This window comes from Paroedura picta, chromosome 13 (assembly GCF_049243985.1).
Source record: "Paroedura picta isolate Pp20150507F chromosome 13, Ppicta_v3.0, whole genome shotgun sequence".
Classification (NCBI taxonomy): domain Eukaryota; kingdom Metazoa; phylum Chordata; class Lepidosauria; order Squamata; family Gekkonidae; genus Paroedura; species Paroedura picta.
Genome location: NC_135381.1, coordinates 17,907,257 through 17,930,034, shown reverse-complemented (window position 1 = coordinate 17,930,034; position 22,778 = coordinate 17,907,257). Strand labels below are relative to the sequence as shown.

Sequence of the window (22,778 nt, the reverse complement as noted above, 5' to 3'; positions counted from 1 at the left end):
ACCCCAGATGTCCCACTTTTGGAGGGACATCTGGGGGCACCTGACAAATCTGGTCACCTTACCTTTAAGGCTGGAAAGATTTAGGTGTGAGCTTTCGTGTACATGTATACTTCTTCAGACAATGGATCATAAGGGTAGCGATATAAGGAGAAAGTAAATTAGTACCAAATTAATAAAATGCCATTACACAACACATGCACAGAATAGCTCACGCCTTGAATAAACCTTTGTTGGTTTTAAAGGTGCCATTGGACTCAAAGTTTGTTCTTCTACTTCAGACCAACATGGCTACCCATTTGCATCTATCTCTTTGAAGGCTGTAATTCCAGTTCTCACTAAGGGATCCTTTTACATGTGCCAGCTACTCACTGCAGTGAAGAGGGCACCCTCCTGCCTCAGCTGACACCAGCAGCTCCAAGCTGCCCACACCCCCCCACACACACACAAACACACACTGCCTTCAGCTTTGCCCTTCAGTAGCTATTCCAGATTTTTTGTGGGGGAGCTCTAGCATTCCCTTCAAGGGTTTTCTTGCCAGGGGGGGGCTGTTTCTTTGGAGGTGGGTTGCCTTGTCACTTGGCAGACTGTGGTGGAAGCCATCAAACACAGCACATGCTGCCGCCAGAGCATTCCCTTCCCTTTTCTCCTGTTGCGCTCTGTGCCTGTGTGTGTGAATGTAGTAAAATGGACAGCAAAGAGTTAACTGAAACCTGATTAGGAGTAGAGGAAAACTCCACCCCCTGGATTTGTTCTTTTTCCTTAGCTTTCCATTCCTAAATCAGTTGGAGTTGGGTTGCAGTAAAATGTTCTGCTCTCCAGTTCCTGTGAGTACATAAATTTATTTTTTCCTCCATTACAAAAGAGAACATCTGGGATTCTTCTGGGATCTTAGCACTGTCTGTCTAAGGCAGGGGTAGTCAAACTGTGGCCCTCCAGATGTCCATGGACTACAATTCCCAGGAGCCCCCTGCCAGCATTTGGGAATTGTAGTCCATGGACATCTGGAGGGCCACAGTTTGACTACCCCTGGTCTAAGGGAAAAGGGGAGCACATAAAGATGGGGAGGGGGACTTCTTGCCAAAGGAAGGCTGCAATGCCTATGTTCTGCATTGCAATGAACAAATCCCTTCTAAGTGGATGGAATCCAAAAACTACCCCAGATCTGGCCAGTTGACTCCTCCCCTTCCCCCGCCCTGGCTCCTCCCTAGCACAATCACTCTCTAACTTCTCCACAATTTGATGATCAGGCAATGAGGCTCCTTGCCTCAGTCGAAGCCAGTGGGGCAGAAGAGCACCAGAAGTATACATGTCAGCTCTCTGTGCACGTGCTCTCTAGCAAGCTTTCTGTCACCCCTGCCAGCAGAACAGGGGTGGGGCCCCTGAACAGCAGGGCCCGTAGCATGTGCTACAAGTGCTTCATGGATAAACCGGTACTGGCCAGAGGTACTGGTCCTCCAAGAACAACAAGGAAGAGACCTTTGTGGCTTCAGCTGTCATTGTGCATGATTACCCTTGGGAGGTGGAAGGCCCAAGGCATGAGAGCAGAGGGGAGGGGGAACTGAATTTTGCCTACTGATAGAACTAAGCAGGAATTTTCCATGTTTAATCTGGCAAGGAGACAATTCTACATCAAATGAGCTCCCAGGGAAAATGGGAAACAGGGTGGCGGCCCCATTGCAGCAGCATCCCTGTTTCATATGTAGCTCAATGCAAACATCTAAGGATTACTTTGGAGGATCACACCAAAAAGATCCATCCAGCCCTGCATCCTGTTTGCAATAGAAGCCTTCCAGCTAGAGTCCCTAGAGGGCCCTTGAAACAGCGCATTGCTGTTCCCTAATTATTATGTCCCCAACCCCTGTTACTCAGAGATATACCACTATGTATGGAAGCCCCGAGAGCCTCTTGTGGCGCAGAGTGGTAAGGCAGCCGTCTGACAGCTTTGCCCATAAGGCTGGGAGTTCAATCCCAGCAGCCGGCTCAAGGTTGACTCAGCCTTCCATCCTTCCGAGGTCGGTAAAATGAGTACCCAGCTTGCTGGGGGGTAAACGGTAATGACTGGGGAAGGCACTGGCAAACCACCCCGTATTGAGTCTGCCATGAAAACGCTAGAGGGCGTCACCCCAAGGGTCAGACATGACTCAGTGCTTGCACAGGGGATACCTTTACCTTTACCTTTATGGAAGCCCCAGTAAGAAACAAATGGCCATCCAGGAAAGCCCAGTGAATAACTAGACATCCTGTACTCTGCTCTGTTTCGGCCTCACTTGGAATACTGTGTTCAGTTTTGGGCACCCCAGTTGAAGAGGGATGTAGACAAACTGGAGCATGTCCAGAGGAGGGCAACAAAGATGGTGAAGGGTTTGGAGACCAAGACGTATGAAGAAAGGTTGGGGGAGCTTGGTCTGTTTAGCCAAGAAAGGAGACGACTGAGAGGGGATCAGATAACCATCTTCAAGTATTTAAAAGGGTGCCATATGGAGGATGGAGCAGAGTTCTCTCTTGCCCCAGAGGGACGGACCAGAACCAATGGGATGAAATTAATTCAAAAGAAATTCCGTCTAAAACTCAGAAAGAAGTTCCTGATAGTTAGAGCGGTTTCTCAGTGGAATGGGCTTCCTCGGGAGGTGATGGGTTCTCCATCTTTGGAAAAATTTAAACAGAGGCTGGTTAGCCATCTGACAGAGAGACTGATACTGTGAAGGCTCAAGGGGGTGGCAGGTTACAGTAGGTGAGCAATTGTGGGATTTGAGTGTCCTGCATAGTGCAGGGGGTTGGACTAGATGACCCCTGAGGTCTCTTCCAACTCTATAATTCTATGATTCTACAAAAGGCCTGGGGAGGAAGAAGACAGCCCAGCATATGAGAGCCACGGTCATAGAAGCATTCCTCTTGGAGAAGCTCTGGATTGAGTGACTATTGAAAAGTACAGCCAGAGGAGGGCATCTCCACTACGCTCATGAAGCCAACCATTATTAATGCACGGTGGTGGCATTGCCAAGATACCATGCTACAGACACAAGATCATGGGAAGAGGCAGCTGGGGTAGGCAAGATGGGACAGCTGGGATACCACAACAAACTGCTGTTGGTGTGCAGGGATGCTTGGCTCCGGGGCAAGGCTGCACCATCAAATCCTCCGCCTCCAGGCTCCCCTTCCAGCTGCTACTTGCACAAGTTTCCCACAGCACACAAATGCAAAAGGTGTACAGCAGCATTTTAAAAGATTCTCAGCCATAAAGTGCTTTAGATGAATGCCGAAGAGGGGAGAACCAAGTTCATTAACTTTACCGACCATTAAACCTGTTTACTTGACACTTTGGTATCTTAGAAGATAATAGCCTGACTAATGCATTCTTCCCTTCACACGGGGGTCACGGCCCAGGCACCTGGCCTCAATGAGGAGAGAGGTGCAGCTGGCTTCAAGGTGAGAGATTTCCTCCCCCGCACTGAAGCAGAAATCTGTTGTGTCAGGAACTGGCACTTCAAAGGAAGGTGCAGGTGACTTGAGGCTGCTCAGAACTGACGGATTTGCTGTTCTGCACAACTTTAGGCCAAGCTGCCTCGGATGTCACGGAACCCCCCCAGACAGAGGGTGCTGTTGCACGTGGAGTGGTCAACCTCACTTGGACACTAGTGGGGAAAGAGTGAGTTCTCCCCCCTGCTTCCACGTGGCTTTGCAGTGTTTTCCAGCACCTCCCTGCTTTCCCCCAACCTCACTGCTCTCTCAACTTAATCTCCTGTACCTTTTAGAAAGCTCACAGGAATTCCAGAGTGGCTGCGGTGTAGACAGGAAAATCCAGACCTTCCCCAGTCCTAGCCACAACCAAGCCATCTCCCTCCCTGCTCAAGACCCTACAGCTGCCATTCCTCTCACTGTGCCATTTTTTTTTAGAATTGTTAACTGAGAATTAATTATAGTTATAATGCTATAGTGAAGTGTGAATGGCTTTTTAATTAAAAAAACATTAACTTCATTTTGTACTCTGTCTTTCTCCCAATGAGGACCCAAAACAGTATGCCTTGTTCTCCTCTGCTTCCATTTAATGCTCACAACAACCCTTTGAGGTAGGTTGGGCTGAAAAAGTACAAGTAGCTTAAGATCACCCAGCCAGATCACAGGTAGAGATCCGAACCTCTTAAAGGTTGGAGCCTGAACAGCATGGCCCCTTCTGGTCTCTTCCAGCTCTGTGATTCTGATTCTGAACCCTGGTCACCCAGATACTAGCCCAACACACTTAACCCCTGGACCCTACTGGGGGCCCAGAGGGAACAGTTGCCCTGGGGGTCTCAGCCAGGGGAGATGCAGGACTTCCCCACCCTGTGGAAAGCCTTGTTGCTGTTGGGCTGAATCGGCAGGTGTATAAACCACAAGAACACTCCCGAGGATCACTGCCTTGTGGAAGACACCCAAGGTCTCCCCATGCAAGAAGGTTGGTTTTTATACCCCACTTTTCACTACCCAAAAGAGTCTCCAAGTGGCTTACAATTGCCTTGCCTTCCTCTCCTCACAACAAACACAATGTGAGATGGGTGAAGCGGAGAGAGCTCTGTGAGAACAGCTGCAACAGGACTGTGACTGTGACTAGCCCAAGTTCACCCAGCTGGCTGGATGTGGAGGAGCGGGGAATCATATGTGTGGACTCTTATGGTTAACAAGCAAGCAGCAGAGAGAATGCTTCCCCGTTTCCTTGGAGCTGGCAAAGGAGCTGTGAAGGGCCTCATTTCGCCAGATCCAGCAGGCAGATCCCCCTGGGGAAGGTCCCTTCCCTACAGGCTCATTCAGCTTGACACGGGGACACTAATTGCTCTCGCGGTTGAAACTTTCCCACAAATTGGTGGTCATGTCTTCCAGTCCGTATTGATTTGGCTTCCTCATTAGACTGCTGCACGAAACCATCTCTGAGGGGCCCATCTAACAGAACGCTGCTTCTCTCGGCTCGAGGTCAGAATGAGCCAGAGGAAGAACTCTGTAAAAGATCAGGGGCATGCATGTGCAGGACCAGTTTGGATCCCAGCCAGGGAGGGACGGGAGAGTTACCCTCTCTCTCTCACACACACCCTTTCTTTCACTAATCAAAATGGGCACTGTGATCAGTATTTTAAACAGGAAAGGCGTATCTTTTTTGAAAAATTCCCCTCCTGAAATGTATTTATTATTTATTATTTGTTTGTTTGTTTGTTTATTAAATTTTTATACCGCTACTCCCAGCAAGCTGGCTCGTGACGGTTCACACTAAAACATGTCATAAAGCAACATAGTCCAATCCTAAAAACATTATTATAACAATAAAATTACTTTTAAAAACCCACAATACAATAAAGAGCATGGCTTTAACAATATATAAATGTTGAATCTTATTGGTTTTATATTGTGAACTGCCCCGAGACAACTTGGCATGAGGGGGGGTATAGAAATGTGAAAAATAATTCGCCCCCAACGACTCAGAGCCCTTGTCGCCAGTATGGATTCCAGTCATAAAAATCGGTGTTTATTTCAATGGTGTGTTTATTTAAATTCGCACATCCCACCTTTCTCCCCAATGGGGACCCAAAGTGGCTTACATCGTTTTCCTCTCCTCTGTCTTATTATCACAACCAACCTGTGAGCTGGTTAGGCTGAGAGGAGGGTCTGGCAGAGTGGAAGTTTCAATTCGAGTCTCCCAGTCCTGGCTGAACACACTAGGCCAGGGGTAGTCAAACTGCGGCCCTCCAGATGTCCATGGACTACAATTCCCATGAGCCCCTGCCAGCGTTTGCTGGCAGGGGCTCATGGGAATTGTAGTCCATGGACATCTGGGGGGCTTTAGTTTGACTACCCTTGCGCTAGGCCTTCCAGCATACTGACTGATAGAACTACGGCAAGCCCAGCACCAGGAGTGCTTTAAGAATTTGCAGTGTCTGCAGCACCAGAGCCAGTTTATGGATTCACAGGACCGTGGCAGAGTACAAATGCAGTGGGAGCAACCAGACTGGAGGGGGAGGAGCTCCCCACAGTGGAAAGGGGTGTCACTCCTAGTGTCCTTGAAGAGGAAAAAGGGGGGAGAAGAGAGGCTAGAGCCCTGCTCCATGGAGGGAAGGCACCATGCAGGGCGTAAATAAAATAAGAAATCTTTTGCAGCCCCGGCATACTATTACCAGCATTGCTGGAGACTGTCCTTGTGACCTTCTGATTCTCTGAGCTACAGTCCCTCCTGGGGTACACCACAAGCCCCCATTCTGAATGCCCTGCCAAGACTAATGCCAACAATTAATGTGGGTTTTTTTGCACCTGGTGTCTTCTGGTAGAGGATGGTGTGGAAGGCTTCCACTGAGACTTGGAGAGCCACCTCCAGTTGGAGTAGATCAAATGCTGATCTTGATGGAGCAAGGGGATGGTTCTGTAGGAGGAGCCTTGAAATATTCATGTGTCCCGTGAGTCCCCACTGTGTAAAAAAAAAAAATTAAAGAAGGGAAATTCCACCTGCAGAAAAATTATTTTTTTAGAGTGGAACTGGCCCCGTGTTTTTTGCCATGTGGGGACACGGATAATAGCAAAGTGCTCAAGGAAAACGGAATTTTGCAAACACATTTCCTCTGGAAAGGCACAAAATCTTTGGCAGCCGAAGATTGCCATCTAGTGGAAAGTTTTACCTACTACAATTACGGAAACATGGTAAAAGCACAGGTGTTTGGGCCCCTAGCAAAAAGCTTCCCTATGGATTAATTCACTGGAAGCCTGTTTTAGTCTTTTCCAGTAAGGTGCCTTGCTAGCTCCAAGGGGTGATCTATGTAGTCTTTGGAGGGTTGAAGACTATAGTGAAGCATAGTAACACATTTTCTGCTTCTCTCCCCCGAAAGTAACAGGAGGGCTAGCTGGAAACAGAAATTACCAAGATGCATCTTACCTAAATGGGACATGTGTGTGTATGTCAGAAGAAATGAGGTCTTTGGGGAGACCAAGAAAAGATCAATCAAAAGGAAATTCAAAGGAAGAGAAAAGAGGGTCAAATCCCTTCAGGACGCAGGATAATTGACGCTCAGAATGTGTACCATAGACTAGGAAAGCTTCCACCAAAGAAGAATGTCAGCATGATTCATAAGCAGAGTCAAGAAAACCATAAAGATTGGCTCCCTTTAAATGTAGAACTTGTGCCTAAATGAGCTGAAAAAGAAGATGCACAGGCAGGGCTGGATTTTCCTATAGGCTAACTAGGCTTCAGCCAAGGGACTCAAGATCAAGAGGGGCCTATATTCCACATTTTTTACAAAGGTTAGTACCAATCACAACATGTTTCATTTAACATATTGATATATATCGCAGTAATTATGTATTTTATTATCTCTCATGTAGTTTACAAACTTAAAAATGGGAGGTGAAAGGGCCACATCAGTGGAATAGCCTAGGGCAGGGGTAGTCAAACTGCGGCCCTCCAGATGTCCATGGACTACAATTCCCAGGAGCCCCCTGCCAGCGAATGCTGGCAGGGGGCTCCTGGGAATTGTAGTCCATGGACATCTGGAGGGCTGCAGTTTGACTACCCCTGGCCTAGGGCCTCTTTTCATGTAAATCCGGCCCTGTGTATGGTGATGTCACTTCCAGTGATCTCACTTCAGAGGCGCATGGCAGGGAGGTGTAGCCAGCTGACATTACTTCCAGGTCTCCTCAAAGCCTGAAAAATGAGTTCAGGGGCTCCTCCATGGTCAAGAGGTTGATGAAATCTTTTCTAAATAGATGCAAATTCATTAAGGTGACCAGATTTTAACATTGGTAAAGCAAGACACCATTGAACGGGGGGGGGGGGGGGGGGGGCGTTCTTGATTAAAAATTTGGTCTATATGGAGCAAAAACAAAAAGTTTCATAGAACGCATAGAAAGCAAAAATAGTATTGTAATATATATTTTTTAAATTACAACATCAGTACAATTTGCCAGGTACCTCCAGATGTCCCTCCAAGGGTGGGACAATCTGGTCACCTTAAAATTCATGATAATGGCCTTGGACCAGGGGTAGTCAAACTGTGGCCCTCCAGATGTCCATGGACTACAATTCCCATGAGCCAAACCTCTGCTGAGAGAAGTGTGGGCCTCTTGAGTGCAGTCACATAAAACAGGGAGGGAAGCCTTGCACCCGAGAACCAGGGAGTCTTTGAACTGACGCCCTGGCCAATCAGGGAAGACTGCTTTGCTATGTCAACATTGGAGGCATGCAGCAGGAAATTATATGCCTGATTGATTTCAAATAACCTGATCGTTGGAGGTGGGGAAGACTTTTGGGCTGGAGGGAAATATACTCACAAAGATTGAAGTCCTGAGTGAATGGCTCATGTCTAGAGCACTCTGTGTTTGTCTTTCTCTGATGTCTCCACATTTCAGAAGAAAAATCCTGAAAAGTTAGATGTTCTTTTCTGTTCCCACTGAGATTCCACTTTCTGAGGCCAGGGCTGAACCTACACAGAGCTTTTATTCCAATCCCAGGTTGATTCAATCCCTGCCGTCTACACTGAATACAATTTCCATTTTGATTTGGGCAATATAAATTTTTCATCTGCAACAAGCAAGATTGATCCGGAGTGACTCTATATTTTCCCCATGATATCCTGGAGTGGATATAATCCTCGATATCTGAAAAATCTGCATAAGTAAAGGTACAGCTCTCTGCTTTTCCCCGAAGTAACTTGCTGCCAAGCTTCCAACTCTGTAGAAAAGCCCTGATTGGCCAGGGCATCAGTTCAAAGGCTTCCTCATTCCCAGGTCGCAAGGCTGCCCTTGAAGGGGAAGCCCTAACTTCTCTCAGCAGAAGCTCCAGAAGCCCTAACTTCTCTCAGTAGAGATTTGCCTCTTGATTTTTCTCCCCCTCCTCTGTTATCTCCAATCCTCTCCACCCCCCTCAAGAACAAAAAGAGGCTCTTGCTGTGCTTGGCTCCCCCCCCCCCCCTTCTGAGCTTCCCTAACCATGTGCAGAACACTTTTGTTTCAATGGGGAGGGGGCATAGAGGAAGACCCGAGTTAAAATTGATCAGCAGGATCCACAACGGGATAAGCTAAGTAAGTGCAGATTCAGCCCATGAATACTCCCAAATTGCACAGCAGAGCATGTTTTCTGCTTTCCACTGCACAAATCATCATCATGTTTTCTTGCAGGCTCCTTGCCTGGACACATTAATGTCATGAAAGGCTACCTTCTGACTCATAGAGAAGGCAATGCTTTTTGTTTTAAACAAGCAGTGTTTGAGAGATTCCTGCACAGAGATAGATGTGGGTGCAAGCAGGAAGATTACTTCCAAAGGTTCAGCAGAGGACACCACAGTCATAGGCAGAAACCATAATTCAGACAGACAACCCTGCAGTCCCTTAATCAGAACTCTTCCTGTTCTCACTCCAAGGCTCAGAAGAAAGTGTTATGGTTAGAGTTAAAAAAGGAAAGTCGAGGAAACATCCACCAACTCCTGCTTTAATCAGATTTGCTACTAATCTCATCTCAGTGCCTGCCAGTGCCCCTGAAAGCTTCTCTTTAAACCAGGGGTCATGGTTTGAAGAACGGCAGGAGAGGCCTGTTCTTCCTAATCCAGATTATGCTCATTTTGGGGTCAGAGGAGGAAGATGCTAGAACAGCAATCCCATCAGGCCATTCTTCAATGGCGTCTGCTGCTCACCCAGCTCCTCAAGGGAATCTCGGTGTCCTCCTCATCAGGAAACATCTGCAGTCCTCTTCAGAGGTCCTGCTTTGTGCCCCCACCCCCTGAGATGAAGCAGGTTGCAAAATAGGAAGTCTTCTCAGGCACGGCTCCAAAACCCTGGGACTCTCTCTCCAAAGAGACTTGTCTGCCCCTTTCTATCTTCCTTCAGCGAGTGAAGGGTTTAATTTGGGATTCCCTCAGTGGTCCCTCCTGTCTGCTCAATGTTTTAATAGTTGTTTTCATATGTGTCTGGTTTAGCTCTAGTTTTAAGTGTTTTTCTGATGTGCTGTGTGTTGGTTTTAATGGTCTTTAAGAAACAATTTTATCATAAAAAGATAAAGGTATCCCCTGTGCAAGCACCGAGTCATGTCTGACCCTTGGGGTGACGCCCTCCAGCATTTTCATGGCAGACTCAATACAGGGTGATTTGCCATTCCTTTCCCCAGTCATTACCGTTTACCCCCCAGCAAGCTGGGTACTCATTTTACCGACCTCGGAAGGATGGAAGGCTGAGTCAACCTTGAGCCGGCTGCTGGGATCGAACTCCCAGCCTCATGGGCAGAGCTTTCAGAAAGCATGTCTGCTGCTTTACCACTCTGCGCAACAAGAGGCTCATAATTTTATTATATCTACTTTTAATTTGTTAGCCTTCTTGGTGGTCCTTATGAGCTCAGGAAAGCAGGGTTTAAATTTTGTTAAAACAATAACTACCTGATCTTCAAAATTGTATCATAGACTGATTCGCAAAATGTTGAGCGAGACTGCAGTGCTGAAGGCCCTCTTGGCATGAAGCCATGGTCCCTCTCTCAGCAGGTCCCTCTCTCTCGCAGGGCTTCCGAGACCGTCCCTCCTTTGCTGCAAGGTACCCTCTGCCTGTCCTGCACTAAACTCCATCTTCCATTAGCAATAGCCTGCTCCCCTTAAGGCAGGGGTAGTCAAACTGCGGCCCTCCAGATGTCCATGGACTACAATTCCCAGGAGCCCTTGCCAGCATTCGCCAGCGAATGCTGGCAAGGGCTCCTGGGAATTGTAGTCCATGGACATCTGGAGGGCCGCAGTTTGACTACCCCTGCCTTAAGGGATAAGTGCAGGTTAGCCGAGGGCAGGGGTCAGCCATTTAGGATAATAATCTCAGGGAATCCCAACAATCCCAAATTGTTGCTTAGGGAAATTCCACAAGGACTTTAAAGGGCCGCTCACAACAGCTTAGGAGCAAGTCAAGTACTAAGACACTTCAGAAGAACTCTCGTTTTTGTTTTGTTTTTGTTTGTTTCTTAACTATTCTTCAGCACAGTGTGAACCACACCACTGGCAGTATGGCATCTCTCCAGGTAATTTTCATGTGCCTATCAGCAATGGGCATATGTACCTGCCAACCTCCTCCTCTCATATTGTTTTAATGGTCCAGGTGGAAGAAGGTTAATCAACTGAAAACATTGCACCATAAGGAGTCAAACAAGCAAGTTAACATTAGTGACTTTACTGGAACAATCAGGAAAGTGTGCCAAAACTTCTCCCAGACATGAACATTTTCTTTTGCACTGAGATTCGCCCAGTACATGCAACAGCTCCATGTGTTTACTGAACATGCCGAGAAGAAGGAGACAGAGCATGCTTCTGCAAGGTCAGTTGGTCTTCCAGAGGGTACAACCATGTGAAGGAAGCGGCTCTGAATGTGCCCCCCTCCCCTTGATCAGCAGCACAGCTTTCAGGACTTCCATCATCACCGGGAAAGAGAGTTCACACAGCCACCTTCTCTGCCTGGGTCAGTTGTCTCTGCAGACAGCCAGGCAATCGCATGCCTTTGCTCCCACTCTCCCCCCCCCCCCCCCCGTGTGTTCAGTGTCCACCAGGCTACAATGTCAGGCAATCCATTCAAAGTAAATGTGGCTGTTGCATTTTGGTTGCATTCCACTTAAGACTTGATGTGACTATTAGCAAAGGTCACACAAGAGGCAAAATGGAAATCATCTCTTGATATGGGAAGGCAGTGTGTCATGAACCACCAAATGGTCTAAGTAGAGCAATGGTTCCTTTGCTGTTGAGAGGCATCGGCTGAAAACCCTTGCCCCATCCCTTCTTGTAGGGGGCATGAACTCTACAAAATATGTTATTGTGGGACTGCAGCGGGTTGCGAAGAAATGTGAGCTTTTGAAAAAAAAAATACTGCTCAAGACACTGAGAAGTAATCTTTCCATTAGTTTTTTTTCTCAACAAAAAGCAAACAGAATAGCAGCCATGGATGAGTAACTGTGCTTGTTCCTGCAAGCACATGCTCCAATTGCTGGCAAAAGCCTCGGCCAGAAGTGCCTACAAAGGCCTGACAGCACAGGCTACAAGGACTCATGGCTTCCTGCAAGGCTGCTTCTAAGGCTTTGGCAGTACAGGAAAAGCGTCTGTCTCATTTTCTAAAACAAGAGTCTTCCTTCTTGCTAACAAGTTGACTAAAAAACCATCAAATAGCCGTTCTTCTCAGCCTCATGTTGGAGTCTGTTCCTCTCTTCTTCCCTCTCTTCTACTGAGAATCTTGTTTTTACTCGTGGGGGGGGGGGAGGTTCTTCCTTTTCTCTCCCCACAGTGTTCTCTCTGTCTGGACTCAAAACAATTGCTGGTTTTGCTCCCAGTTCCAGAGTCGGGAACCATGACCTGCTAAAGCCAACACAACACCTGTGAACCACTCGCCCTCTACGGTGAGCCGGAACTGCCAGAACTCGGTGCAGGCTGCGCATCGGGAGGAATCGGGCCAACTTTGTTTCTCCCAAACTCAATCACAAGTGGCTTTCCCAGCAGCCTGAACCCGTTCACCAGTTTCAGGGCAGCCTGCGCTGTTGAGACACCTGAAACCAGAGAGGAAGACAAATTCAGCACTCAGGATTTCACCAGAGGCGATGCTCATAGTTCAAGGCAAAAAGGGCACAGATAGGTTGGGAGCTTTCCCAGCAGATTCAGCACAACAAGGGTCCTGGGGAACCTCCTGGGATTCTCCAACAATTTGTTTTTTGTTTTTTATTTATTTTTAAACTTATATACCGCTGCTCTCAAAGACTCGCAGCGGTTTACAATAAAAGCGTACTTTGCAGAATGATGCTGCTGGATCCTGCGGGTTGGGTACTCACTAGGAAATGTGACAAAGGCCTGTCCTCTCATGCGCCCACTCAGCATTCGGAAGTGAATCTCCAGGCCGTCCTTTTCCTGGAACCTTGCAAACAACGACACCAGGTGCTTCACGGTCACACGAGGGCTGAGGTTCTTCAGATACAATACCTGGCCCACATCCAAGAACACAGGCTATCATCAGTGGCCTTCGACAGCACGCAACACACAACCGCACAGTTGCATAACTCACACTGGAAATGGACTCACGAGTATCAGAAGAAACCCTTTCGAAGAACTAAGTTTCAGTCCAGTGGCATTTTTAAGACCAAGAAAGTTTTATTCTGGGTATAAGCTTTTATGTTCTTATAACCTAGAATAAAACTTGGTTAGTCTCGAAGGTGCCATTGGACACAAACTTTGTTATGATGCTTCAGATCAGTACAAATACACACCTGAATCTCTCTTCAAAGAATGGTGTATGATTACCTGAGATGAAGAGTTACAGTACTTGCTCTATTACTGGGAAGCTCTATTTCTACCAAAGGAGTCTCAAAGGGACTTCCAATCGCCTTCCCTTTCCTCTCCCCACAACAGACACCCTGCGAGGTGGGTGAGGCTGAGAGAGCCCTGATATTCCTTCTCGGTCAGAACCGTGGTGAGCCCAAGGTCACCCAGCTGGCTGCATGTGGAGCAAGGAGTCCACCGCTCTTAAGCATTACACCAAACTGGACAGAAGAGGGCTCAGGGGTAAAGCAGAATTAGCAAGGTAGGGAAAAGATCTCCCTGCCTGAGTCATGGACAGCTGTTTTCATGCTGAGTAGACAAACTACTCCCTGGCTAGCTTGATCTTGTCAGGTCATGGAAGCTAAGCAGAGTCAGCCCTGGTTCATATTTGGCTGGGAGACCAGCAAGGAATTCCACAGTCATTCTGCAGAAGAAGGCAATGAGAAACTACCTCTGAACGCCTCTTGCCTTGAAAACCTCTACAGCAGGGGTAGTCAACCTGTGGTCCTCCAGATGTCCATGGACTACAATTCCCATGAGCCCCTGCCAGCATTTGCAGGCAGGGGCTCATGGGAATTGTAGTCCATGAACATCTGGAGGACCACAGGTTGACTACCCCTGTTTTACAGGGTTGCCATGTCAGCTGATGGCACTTTACACGTACAAGACAGGCAGCTGAGATAGGTGGGTAAGTGATCTGTCCCAGTGTAAGGCAGAGTTCATCTCTGCCGATTATAGGCTGAGACTTCAGGTGGCATTTTCTTGCACAAAGACAACTGAAATGAACAAAATGCCATCCTTTTGCACTGGTTCCATGCATTTCAATTGGTCTTGCTTTCTGAAAATTCCCACTCAGTTGTGCCCATAAATTGTTAAATATTTGCCCGGGCTTCAGACAAACTGATCCATCATCAACATCCTGCCCCACTACCATCAAAGAACAATCAGAGCATAATTCTGCCAATCCCCTGAAACCACAGTCAATATGAATTCAATTAGCCCTTCTCCATCTTGGTTCTCAGTGCCAAGAGGAAACACCACATGGGAAACAGGAAGAATTAATAGCTACCAGAGGGGTACTCTTGAGCAGGGGTAGTCAACCTGTGGTCCTCCAGATGTCCACGGACTACAATTCCCATGAGCCGCTGCCAGCAAACGCTGGCAGGGGTTCATGGGAATTGTAGTCCGTGGACATCTGGAGGACCACAGGTTGACTACCCCTGGTCTTGAGCACTGGAAGCACTCACACAACTGTACTGCAGTCCAGCCACTAGAAAAGGAAGGCAATTACCTTGTTCAGCTCGCCAGGGCTATAGGAGGAAAACCTGGGGATCTTGCGGATTTCTTCCTCTGAGAGACGATTCTTTAGGATCTCCTCTTCTGGGACAAACTCCACCACCTCTGTGACCTTCACAGGCCCTGGGACAGACTGTGGGGTCAAGTCCTGCCCCTCTTGAGAGGTGCTAGGGGTCCCAGAGCAAGGGGGATTCATATCACTTGTGGAAGGCTGGACCGATTCAAGCTGCCCTTGGCTGAGTATTTCCTGATAAACAGTCTCCAGGTGACCCATTGGGTCTTTCTCATGTGTGGCTTTCTGCTTAACCTCATCTGAAACATAAAGATAACCAAAAAGCACCATTGAAGAAATTGTCAAGAGACGCCTTTCCACTAAAGCATTTCCGAAAGGGGCAATAAACTCAAGTTGTCCTCCCAAGTGGGCACATATTGGTACAGAACTTATGGGGATAAATTATGCATCTATCAAGTGGCTGTATCAAAGATTTTATCCTTTTTTAGTATAATACCCCAATAAGATCTTATGGTATCTTCCCAGTACAATCCTAAACAGAGTTATGCTAATCTAGGCCCACTGACATAAATTTAGAAAGATGTAACTCTGTTGAGGATTGCATGTAGAATATCATCAGTGTACCATTCTATCTATAGATACTTAGATCCTGAGGGCCATGTATGGACAAGACAAATCTTTCAACAGACCTGAGAAAAGCCCTAGATTTGAGGACAATCTGAAACTGGAAAAACTACATTGGAGGGTTTTAATACCCAACTGATAAAAGCAGCACCTGTAGTTTTAAGAACTAATGCCTACAGTGGCTATTGCTAGGCAACCAGAACAATATTGCCAACCTTCAAGCCTTGGTTTCTATCATGAAAAGGCAGAGGGAGGGGCCAGAACCTTTAAGAGAGCACTTTTGGCCTTTGAATGAATTTTCATTGAGACCAAACTCAGCAGCAACCATTGAGTGACTTGCTGCCATGTAATCTGCAGGGCTGTTTCCTACTGTTTGACAGAAGGCACCCCCATGACAGCCAATGTACTGTCATAGTTACATGTTCAGATTCGGATCCATGAAACCCAGGTTCAAATCGTCACTCTGCCATGAAGGCTCACCAGGTGACTTGTGCCAGTAATACATTCTCAGTCTAATCTACCTCACAAGGTTGTGTTAGGATAAAATGGAGGACAAGAGAACAAGGTAAGCTGCTTTGGGAGAAATACATAATATAAATGAAGTAAATTAATAAATATAGCTGAAGGTGGGGGAGCAAATAAAAGGAAGGTAAGTTAGTTGGTGGTGTGTGGAAAGGAGATAGTGAAGCAGGAAAGATTAGGATATGGGGCATCCAGGAGGAAAAAAGAAAATAGTAGAGGGAGGCGATACAAGGGAAAGTGAGGCATCTCCCACAAGTCCCTGAAGGTTACCCACCACCCAACTGGGCAAATAAAGGGAGGGGGTGAGTGGGAAGGAGAGGAGGTACCAGGAAAAGGGGAGAGGCAATGGGGAATGTCAGGGAAAGGAAAGATGAAAATGTGACGCTCCAGCAAGCCCTTGTGAATCTGCTGTTTGTAATAGGCAATTTGCTGTCAGATGAATGTGAATTGTATTATTTACAATTACAGCAAAGAAAATCTATGCCAATTGTTTGCAGGCGCAGTAATGTTCTATAATTATTTTAAACACTTTTAAAGACAAAAATCCTACTTTAATATTACTGTTTGGATCTTATATTTATCATTTATAAGCTTATATTTATCAATTATTTTGTCTGAAGCTTGCTTGTGAAACCTAAGAACATCAATTCATGATTACATCTTTGTATTTTATGGCTTTTGCTTACAGCACTTAACACTTTATCTTTGAGCTTTCTCAAGGGGTGAGACAGCACTGGGGCAGCAGGGAATAATGGGAATAACATACTTTGGTGATACAGCATCCTCAGGAAGGAGTGGCGGTCAGTGCCCTGGAAGAGAGCATTTTCTATTTCCATCTCACGTCTGCTCAGCTCTTTGCTGCCAGCAAATCTCTGTGGCAAGGAGAATATGCGTTGTCGCTCTGCGATCTTCTCCTGGATAGCCTGTATCCTGTCCCGCATTGCTTCCGGGGCTGCCCCAAGTCCAGAACTCTGGCAAGACAAGAACAATAACAGATTGCATCTGTGTGGAAATGATAATAAACTTACTATCTAACTCTTACTTCCTCCTTTTTTTCCTTAATTGTAAAATGTGGTTTGATCACTCTGCATTATCCAACGAGCAGGTTATACCACCTGAAGCTAAAAGCCTGCCACTTGAGTTTCACAAATTAACTGCACACACCCCCAGGAGATCCATTCAATCGATGTCATCCCTGACAGTAGTACACTTCTGGATTTGAATTTCTATTTGGCATCCTTCTTCTGCCCAAAGCCAACGGGATCACACATGTGTGACTGGACACAAGACTGGACACAACTCCCGGAGGTTTGCCCAGGCTGAGATCAGCCACCACCTTTGCACCAGATCGATTTTGCTAAACTGGCAGGATGTCCACACAAACTGACCATGCCCTACAACTAATTGACTTTGTTTGGACGGGTGTCTATAAAAATTGTATCAGGGTTTGGGTGTCTATAAAAACTAATGAAACCCTAAAAAGCTGAATGTCAGTCTTCTTCCTCAACATGGCCTTCCACTTAGCCATAACGAGGATGCTCTGATTCTACATGAGCTGAGTATTTAACTATGGGAAATGAATAACCTAATGCACATATTCTAAGTATCTCCAATTCCAGGTCTCCTTATTGTGGCAAAATCTGTGATTTTGTACTAGATAGAGATGAGGTTTGATGTCTCTCACATCTCATCCAGGTGCCCAGAAATGGTACATGGAAGCCTAAGAGAAACAGAAGCATCTACCAAAGATCTGAGGCCATCCTTGGAAAGAATATCTCCCTTCACAAACATCCTTACACAACCACCACTGTGTGCCCTGTGACTCCTCTCTCCAACTTAGTCAGCTGCTAAATAAGGTTACAGTATTAAACTAACAGTTGCAAATGAGCTCTTCTGCATCGAATAATTCAGTAACCACAAAAGAAGTTAGCCTGGAACCCAGTGTTGAGTGCCAAACTTTCTCTGCACTACCTTGCCTGCTGATGCATGGTTCTTCCAGAGGTGGATCTCAGACTCTGAGAGGCCAAGCTCCCTGAGAGAGGCAATCTCCTTGTTGCTCTCCTGCAGAGCCTGGAACTGGGGCAAGCTATGAGTCCCTGCGGCTTCTTCACCAAAGGGCTTGTACACAGCGGCAGGTGCAAAGCGCCGGCGCTTGGACACACACCTGCAATGCAAAAGAGCATCAGCAGAGGGATGTTCTGCAAGGTTAGAAACCGATGCTCAGACGAGCACTTGGGTACACAACAGTCATCACAATCACTGGGGTGCACATCGTGCTTCAGAAGATTCAAATCACGTACGTTTCCTTGCCACGTGGTGCCCTGCCTTTACCATCCCCATCCCGCTCCCCATCCAGCTGCACTGCTTTGCTTAAAAGGTCAGTCCTCACTCTTCGATAGAAGCAGAAGTGTCAAGTTGATGCTGTAGAAGGCTCTTGAGCTGCCGCTCTCCTTCTGTCTCCAAGTCCTCCAAGAGGAGATCCTCCCCACTGAGACTGCTACTGTTGACTCTGCAAAATGCAAGCACAAGAGTGAAGGAAGGGGGGAATAGGGGAGGCAGCAGGTGCTGGACTTGGACAGCTTTTCCACCAACAGCCTTACAAGCATCGCCGTGGTTACAAACCCTTTGGGGTTCTGATCCAGCAACGCAAATCTCCTGCTTCCCTGATGTACAGATGGCGGTCAGGGGTGCATTTGACCATGATATCCCATTATGGGAGAGAATAATAACATCCAGATTCTAGTATGAATAAAATAACTCCTGCAGCGAGATGCTTTTCGCGCACATTGCCTTGTCGGCAGCGCTCCATCCAAGCAGGCCTGGGCCACGGCATACTCTCTGCACTCATGACATGCGCCGAGGCTAGGAAGCGACCCATGCAGGGTTACGTCCGCGTCCCCGACCTGTTTTGACCGCAGTTGGGCCAGGCGCGGCTGTCAAACATACGTCGGGACGGAGGCAGCCGTCTTTGAAGCCACCTTTATTCCTGACGATGCGAATTAAGCTGCCCGTTTAGACACCGCGACCCCACACCGCAGCCAATATTGCCTGCTTGGCTCACCTTTTCATAATAGCGTCGCGCGGCTGCCGTGGACGTCGTGCCGGACCTCAATTCCCTGAATGCAACGCGCGGCGGAGGCAAAACAAGAGCGGAGCCGCAAGGGCTTCGGGGAGTTGTAGTGCGGTGGGTGAGAAGCGCCGCAGGCGGGAAGAAAGGCGGAGGTGGCAGAGGGAGCAGCCCAGCACGCGAAAAACCGCGGGAGCAGCCCTTGAAGGGAGGCTGCAGGCGGGTACAAGCCTGGCACGCCGCAACATGTTGTGAGGACCCAAGAAGAGCCCTGCGGAATCTGCATCCTGCCGTCCTCTGAAGCCAAAAAGACCCGAGCTGAAGCCCATCCCTGTTGTTGTCGCCCCTCTCACCTCCCCTGCCCTCCCACCCCCCAACAACTGGCATCCAGAAGCGCCTTGAACGTGGCTAACCACCGAGATACACATTCAGCCCTTCTGAAGCCACTTAAGCTAGTATCTATTCTGAAGCCACTTAGGCTAGTATCCGCCAGATCCTCCTACCAGTATAGACGGAAAGCTGGGTTCTTTTCACAATAACGAGAGTCACTGCACATTGTCATTTGCTGTGCTGTAACACTCTTCTTGGTGCGCCTTGCATTCTTCCGTTTTCACCATCCGAACAAGTTGAAAACTTGGTCGCAGCACTCCGCTGCTCCCCCATCCCCCCCCCCCCATTCTGGATAAGATAAGAACAAACTCAAAAGCACCAGCTCTCACACAGTCCTCTGGGGGACCCCGCTGATTGCTTCCCTCTATCCATTGACTTTTGTCCAGAGTTTCCTACTTTGACACTTTGCTAAAAGGTTATCTCTTCTCATATTTCACTGGGGTGGAGTAATGCTGCTGTGCAGACAAGTCACAATAGAAAGAAGTATATTGTAATCTCTTTGGAGCCTGAGCAAGCCACTTTGCCTTCCTTTCTCCATTTCCTTCTTTCTCCCTCTCATTACCTTTAACTAACCCTCAACTGTCCTCAAAGCTGCATTTGTATAAAATGGTTTAAAATTATACCTGGGTTTAATAAAGCACATCAAAGTCTGCACACAAAGGGTTCACTCTTGACAAGGGCCAGCCCAGAGGGGGGAAAATGGTATAACTTCCTCTACGCCTTCAAAGCACTGCTGTATGTAAATTGCCCAGGGCCATACAACAGTATTTCTGTTGGGGAGAGTGAATGCAGCAGGACTCCAGAGGCACTACTACAGGTTGATGTAATGGTTAGGAGCGCGGACTTCTAATCTGGAGAGCTGGGTTTGAGTCCCTCCTCCTTGTCCACACTCAACCACTTAGGTGACCTTAGGCTAGTCTCACAGTTCCTCTCAGAGCTCTCCCAGCCTCACCTCCATCAGGATGTCTGCTGTGGGGGGGGGGGAGGAGAAGGAAAAGAAGAAGAAGAAGAAGAATTGGTTCTTATATGCCATGTTTCCCTACCCAAAGGAGTCTCAGAGCAGCTTACAATTTCCTTCCCTTTCCTCTCCCCACAACAGATACCATGTGAGAGCCCTGATATCACTGCTCAGTCAAAACAACTTTATCAGCGCCATGGCATGCCCAAGGTCACCCAGCTGGCTGCATGTGGGGGAGCACAGAATCGAACCCAACTCACCAGATTAGAAGTCCGCACTCCTACCACTACAAAGTGATTGTAAGATGCTTTGATACTCCTTTTGGTAGTGAAAAGCAGGATATAAAAACCAACTCTTCTTTACAGACTAACAAAATACACTTTTGGAAGTCAAGGCTAACTTAACCAAATCCATGAAATGTACATCCACAAAGACCATGAAAACATATAAAAGACTGCAAACAAAAGAGAAGGAAACTTAAGATGTAAATTCTGTCTGTGTGTGGTGTTGTCCATTTGTTTCTGAGCTATGAATTAGACCTTCAGAAAGTCCTGTCTTTATCTGGCTAGCTCAAGCCTTGCAAACTGAGGGCCAAGGCTTCCTTTATTGAATCAATCCAGCTTGCATTGGGTCTTCCACTTTTTCCTTCCACCTTCAACTTTTCTCAGCATTATTGTCTTCTCCGGTGAGTCTTGCCTTCTCATAATGCTACCAAATGTACAATTATCTGTTTAGTCATTTAGCTTCTAGGGAGAGTTTAAGCTTGATTGGCTCTAAAGCCTACTTATTACTCTTTTTGGCAATCCGTGGTATCTGAGAAAGAGAGAGACCAGGGTTTGTTTTTTTTCTAATGTTACAATCCAAATAAAAGAGCCTGTGTATAGTCTAGCATTGAGTCTGTATAAAATGCTAGATGAATTGTTACAGGGATGGAGTTCCATAAACATGGTACTACCATGCAGGCTTTTTCCTTTTTGGCCACCTCTCTTCATTCAGAAGCTGGTGGCATATGGAAAATGGCCTGTATCCAAAATGTTTTGCATGGCTTCAGATGAGATTAATCTGAGGTCTGAGCCTCACAGAGATAAACAAATCCACATAATGTTAGCAGCCAGGACTATTCTGTAGGCTTTATGAATTCAGACAAATCCTCAGGCTTGCAGAAAATTCTAATCTAATGTAGGCAAAGTCCCCCTCCTGAAAAGCAGTCCTTCCCTGGGTTGCCTATACATGTGCAGACATGGCCAAAATAAACCCAACGTGAGTTTGAGTGGTATAAACGACACAAGGAAACCAGATAGGTCCACAACCCAGAGGGCTGAGAAACAGAGCCATTAGCAAGGAGGAGGAGACAACGCTGATGTCTCGAGCCTTCTATTGTCCTTAACAGTCAAGCTTTTCTAACCCATAATTGCAGCTCTACCGGCATCCTGTGGTCACCTGAAAAATAACAAGATTCAGCAGTCAATCTGTTCATTCTGAAAGTGCTTAGTGGTATGAGATGTAGGTTCTGTTGCATCTATTGGGAACAGTGATCACAGTGTTACTTAGTAGTTCATCGTTTATGTGAATGTCTCTTCAGGATGCTTGGTAAGGACTTGAATCCACAATAAAAGAAGCTCAGAGTGCACATCACAGATTAAGAGGCATACCAGCAAATCTAAGAGGATGCCAGGGTCGTTAACAATGAGCAAAGACAAGAAACACAAGAGGGCTTCCTTTAATAATGGAATACTATGTGTTTGTTCATGACATACAATCATCAACAATGGATCTTCACTCCATTGGTCAGTTTTGGTTTAACTTCTGTGAAAGAACATTTGCATAATTTTATGGCTGGGGGTTACCACAACATGAGAAACTGTATTAAAGGGTCGCGGCATTAGGAAGGTTGAGAATCACTGGCCTACTAGGTAAGAATCAGCATGGCTTCTGCCAAGGCAAGTCCTCTCTCATTATCCTTCTGGAGTTCTTCAGGAATGTTAGCAGTTCAGTCTATATCACGAACAGTGCTCTTTAACTTGTTCACTAATGAACTGGAATCAAGTGAGCAGCAAAATGGATAAGTTTCACTAAACACAACTTCAGCTTTCCAAAATATTATATCTCCTGAATTCCAATTGGGGGGAGGGGGAGCAGGTGAAGTTTTGGCATCTATGGCCAGTTAGTAGGGATTCCTGGGACATCTTGTTGACTAGTTTGGAAAACACTGTTGGACTATGGAGCCTACTGGTCTGATTCAGCAGGGTTTTTCTTACATTCTTAAGTTACTTTTGTAGAGTTTCAGTATCTCAGAATCTTTAAAAACCATTCAGATATAACCCATAAGGACTTTTTCCGATTAAAAGCCTGCTATTTTGGTTGATTTCTATAGATTGATTGAAGGCCAACTGTGGACGTATTTTATTTCCAAATAAACAGTGCAAATACAAACGTGAATAAAGAAGACAGCAGGAAATCAGTAACATCAGGTAAGTGTTAGCTAAATACCTGTGATACATAGGATTTTAATAATGATGCTATTGATTTTTGTCTAGAAATCTGAAGGATGTATTTATTTGCTTAAGACATAGATCATTTACAGTGAAGAATAATTAAGAATACAATTTTTCTATGAAGTTTTTCCTGAATTTGGCATCAGCTTTGTCT

The 22,778-nt window shown here is 46.6% G+C and overlaps 1 protein-coding gene and 1 long non-coding RNA gene across 2 annotated transcripts; one reads left to right on the top strand and one right to left on the bottom strand.

The window, feature by feature from the left end:
• The first annotated feature begins 763 nt into the window (after positions 1-763).
• Positions 764-3,976, top strand: LOC143822747 (uncharacterized). Its single transcript, XR_013226248.1, has 3 exons — positions 764-824; positions 3,553-3,646; positions 3,753-3,976. It is a non-coding gene; the product is annotated as an uncharacterized LOC143822747 (long non-coding RNA).
• Positions 3,977-11,117: 7,141 nt separating this feature from the next.
• Positions 11,118-18,970, bottom strand: RBM41 (RNA binding motif protein 41). Its single transcript, XM_077308593.1, has 7 exons — positions 18,776-18,970; positions 18,104-18,223; positions 17,686-17,878; positions 16,481-16,685; positions 14,551-14,867; positions 12,776-12,923; positions 11,118-12,496 (listed from the first exon to the last, which is right to left on the bottom strand). The coding sequence occupies exons 1-7, from the start codon at positions 18,781-18,783 to the stop codon at positions 12,345-12,347; spliced, it is 1,143 nt and encodes a 380-aa protein (XP_077164708.1). The 5' UTR covers positions 18,784-18,970; the 3' UTR covers positions 11,118-12,344.
• Between the last annotated feature and the right edge of the window lie 3,808 nt (positions 18,971-22,778).

What these genes read in the sequence shown, in the direction of transcription:
- RBM41 (XM_077308593.1), bottom strand. An exon ending in GAGGATGCTGTATCACCAAA is followed by an intron (nt 14,868 to 16,480) that starts GTATGTTATTCC and finishes TTTATGTTTCAG; the next exon opens with ATGAGGTTAAGCAGAAAGCC. An exon ending in GCCCTGGCGAGCTGAACAAG is followed by an intron (nt 12,924 to 14,550) that starts GTAATTGCCTTC and finishes GATGTGGGCCAG; the next exon opens with GTATTGTATCTGAAGAACCT.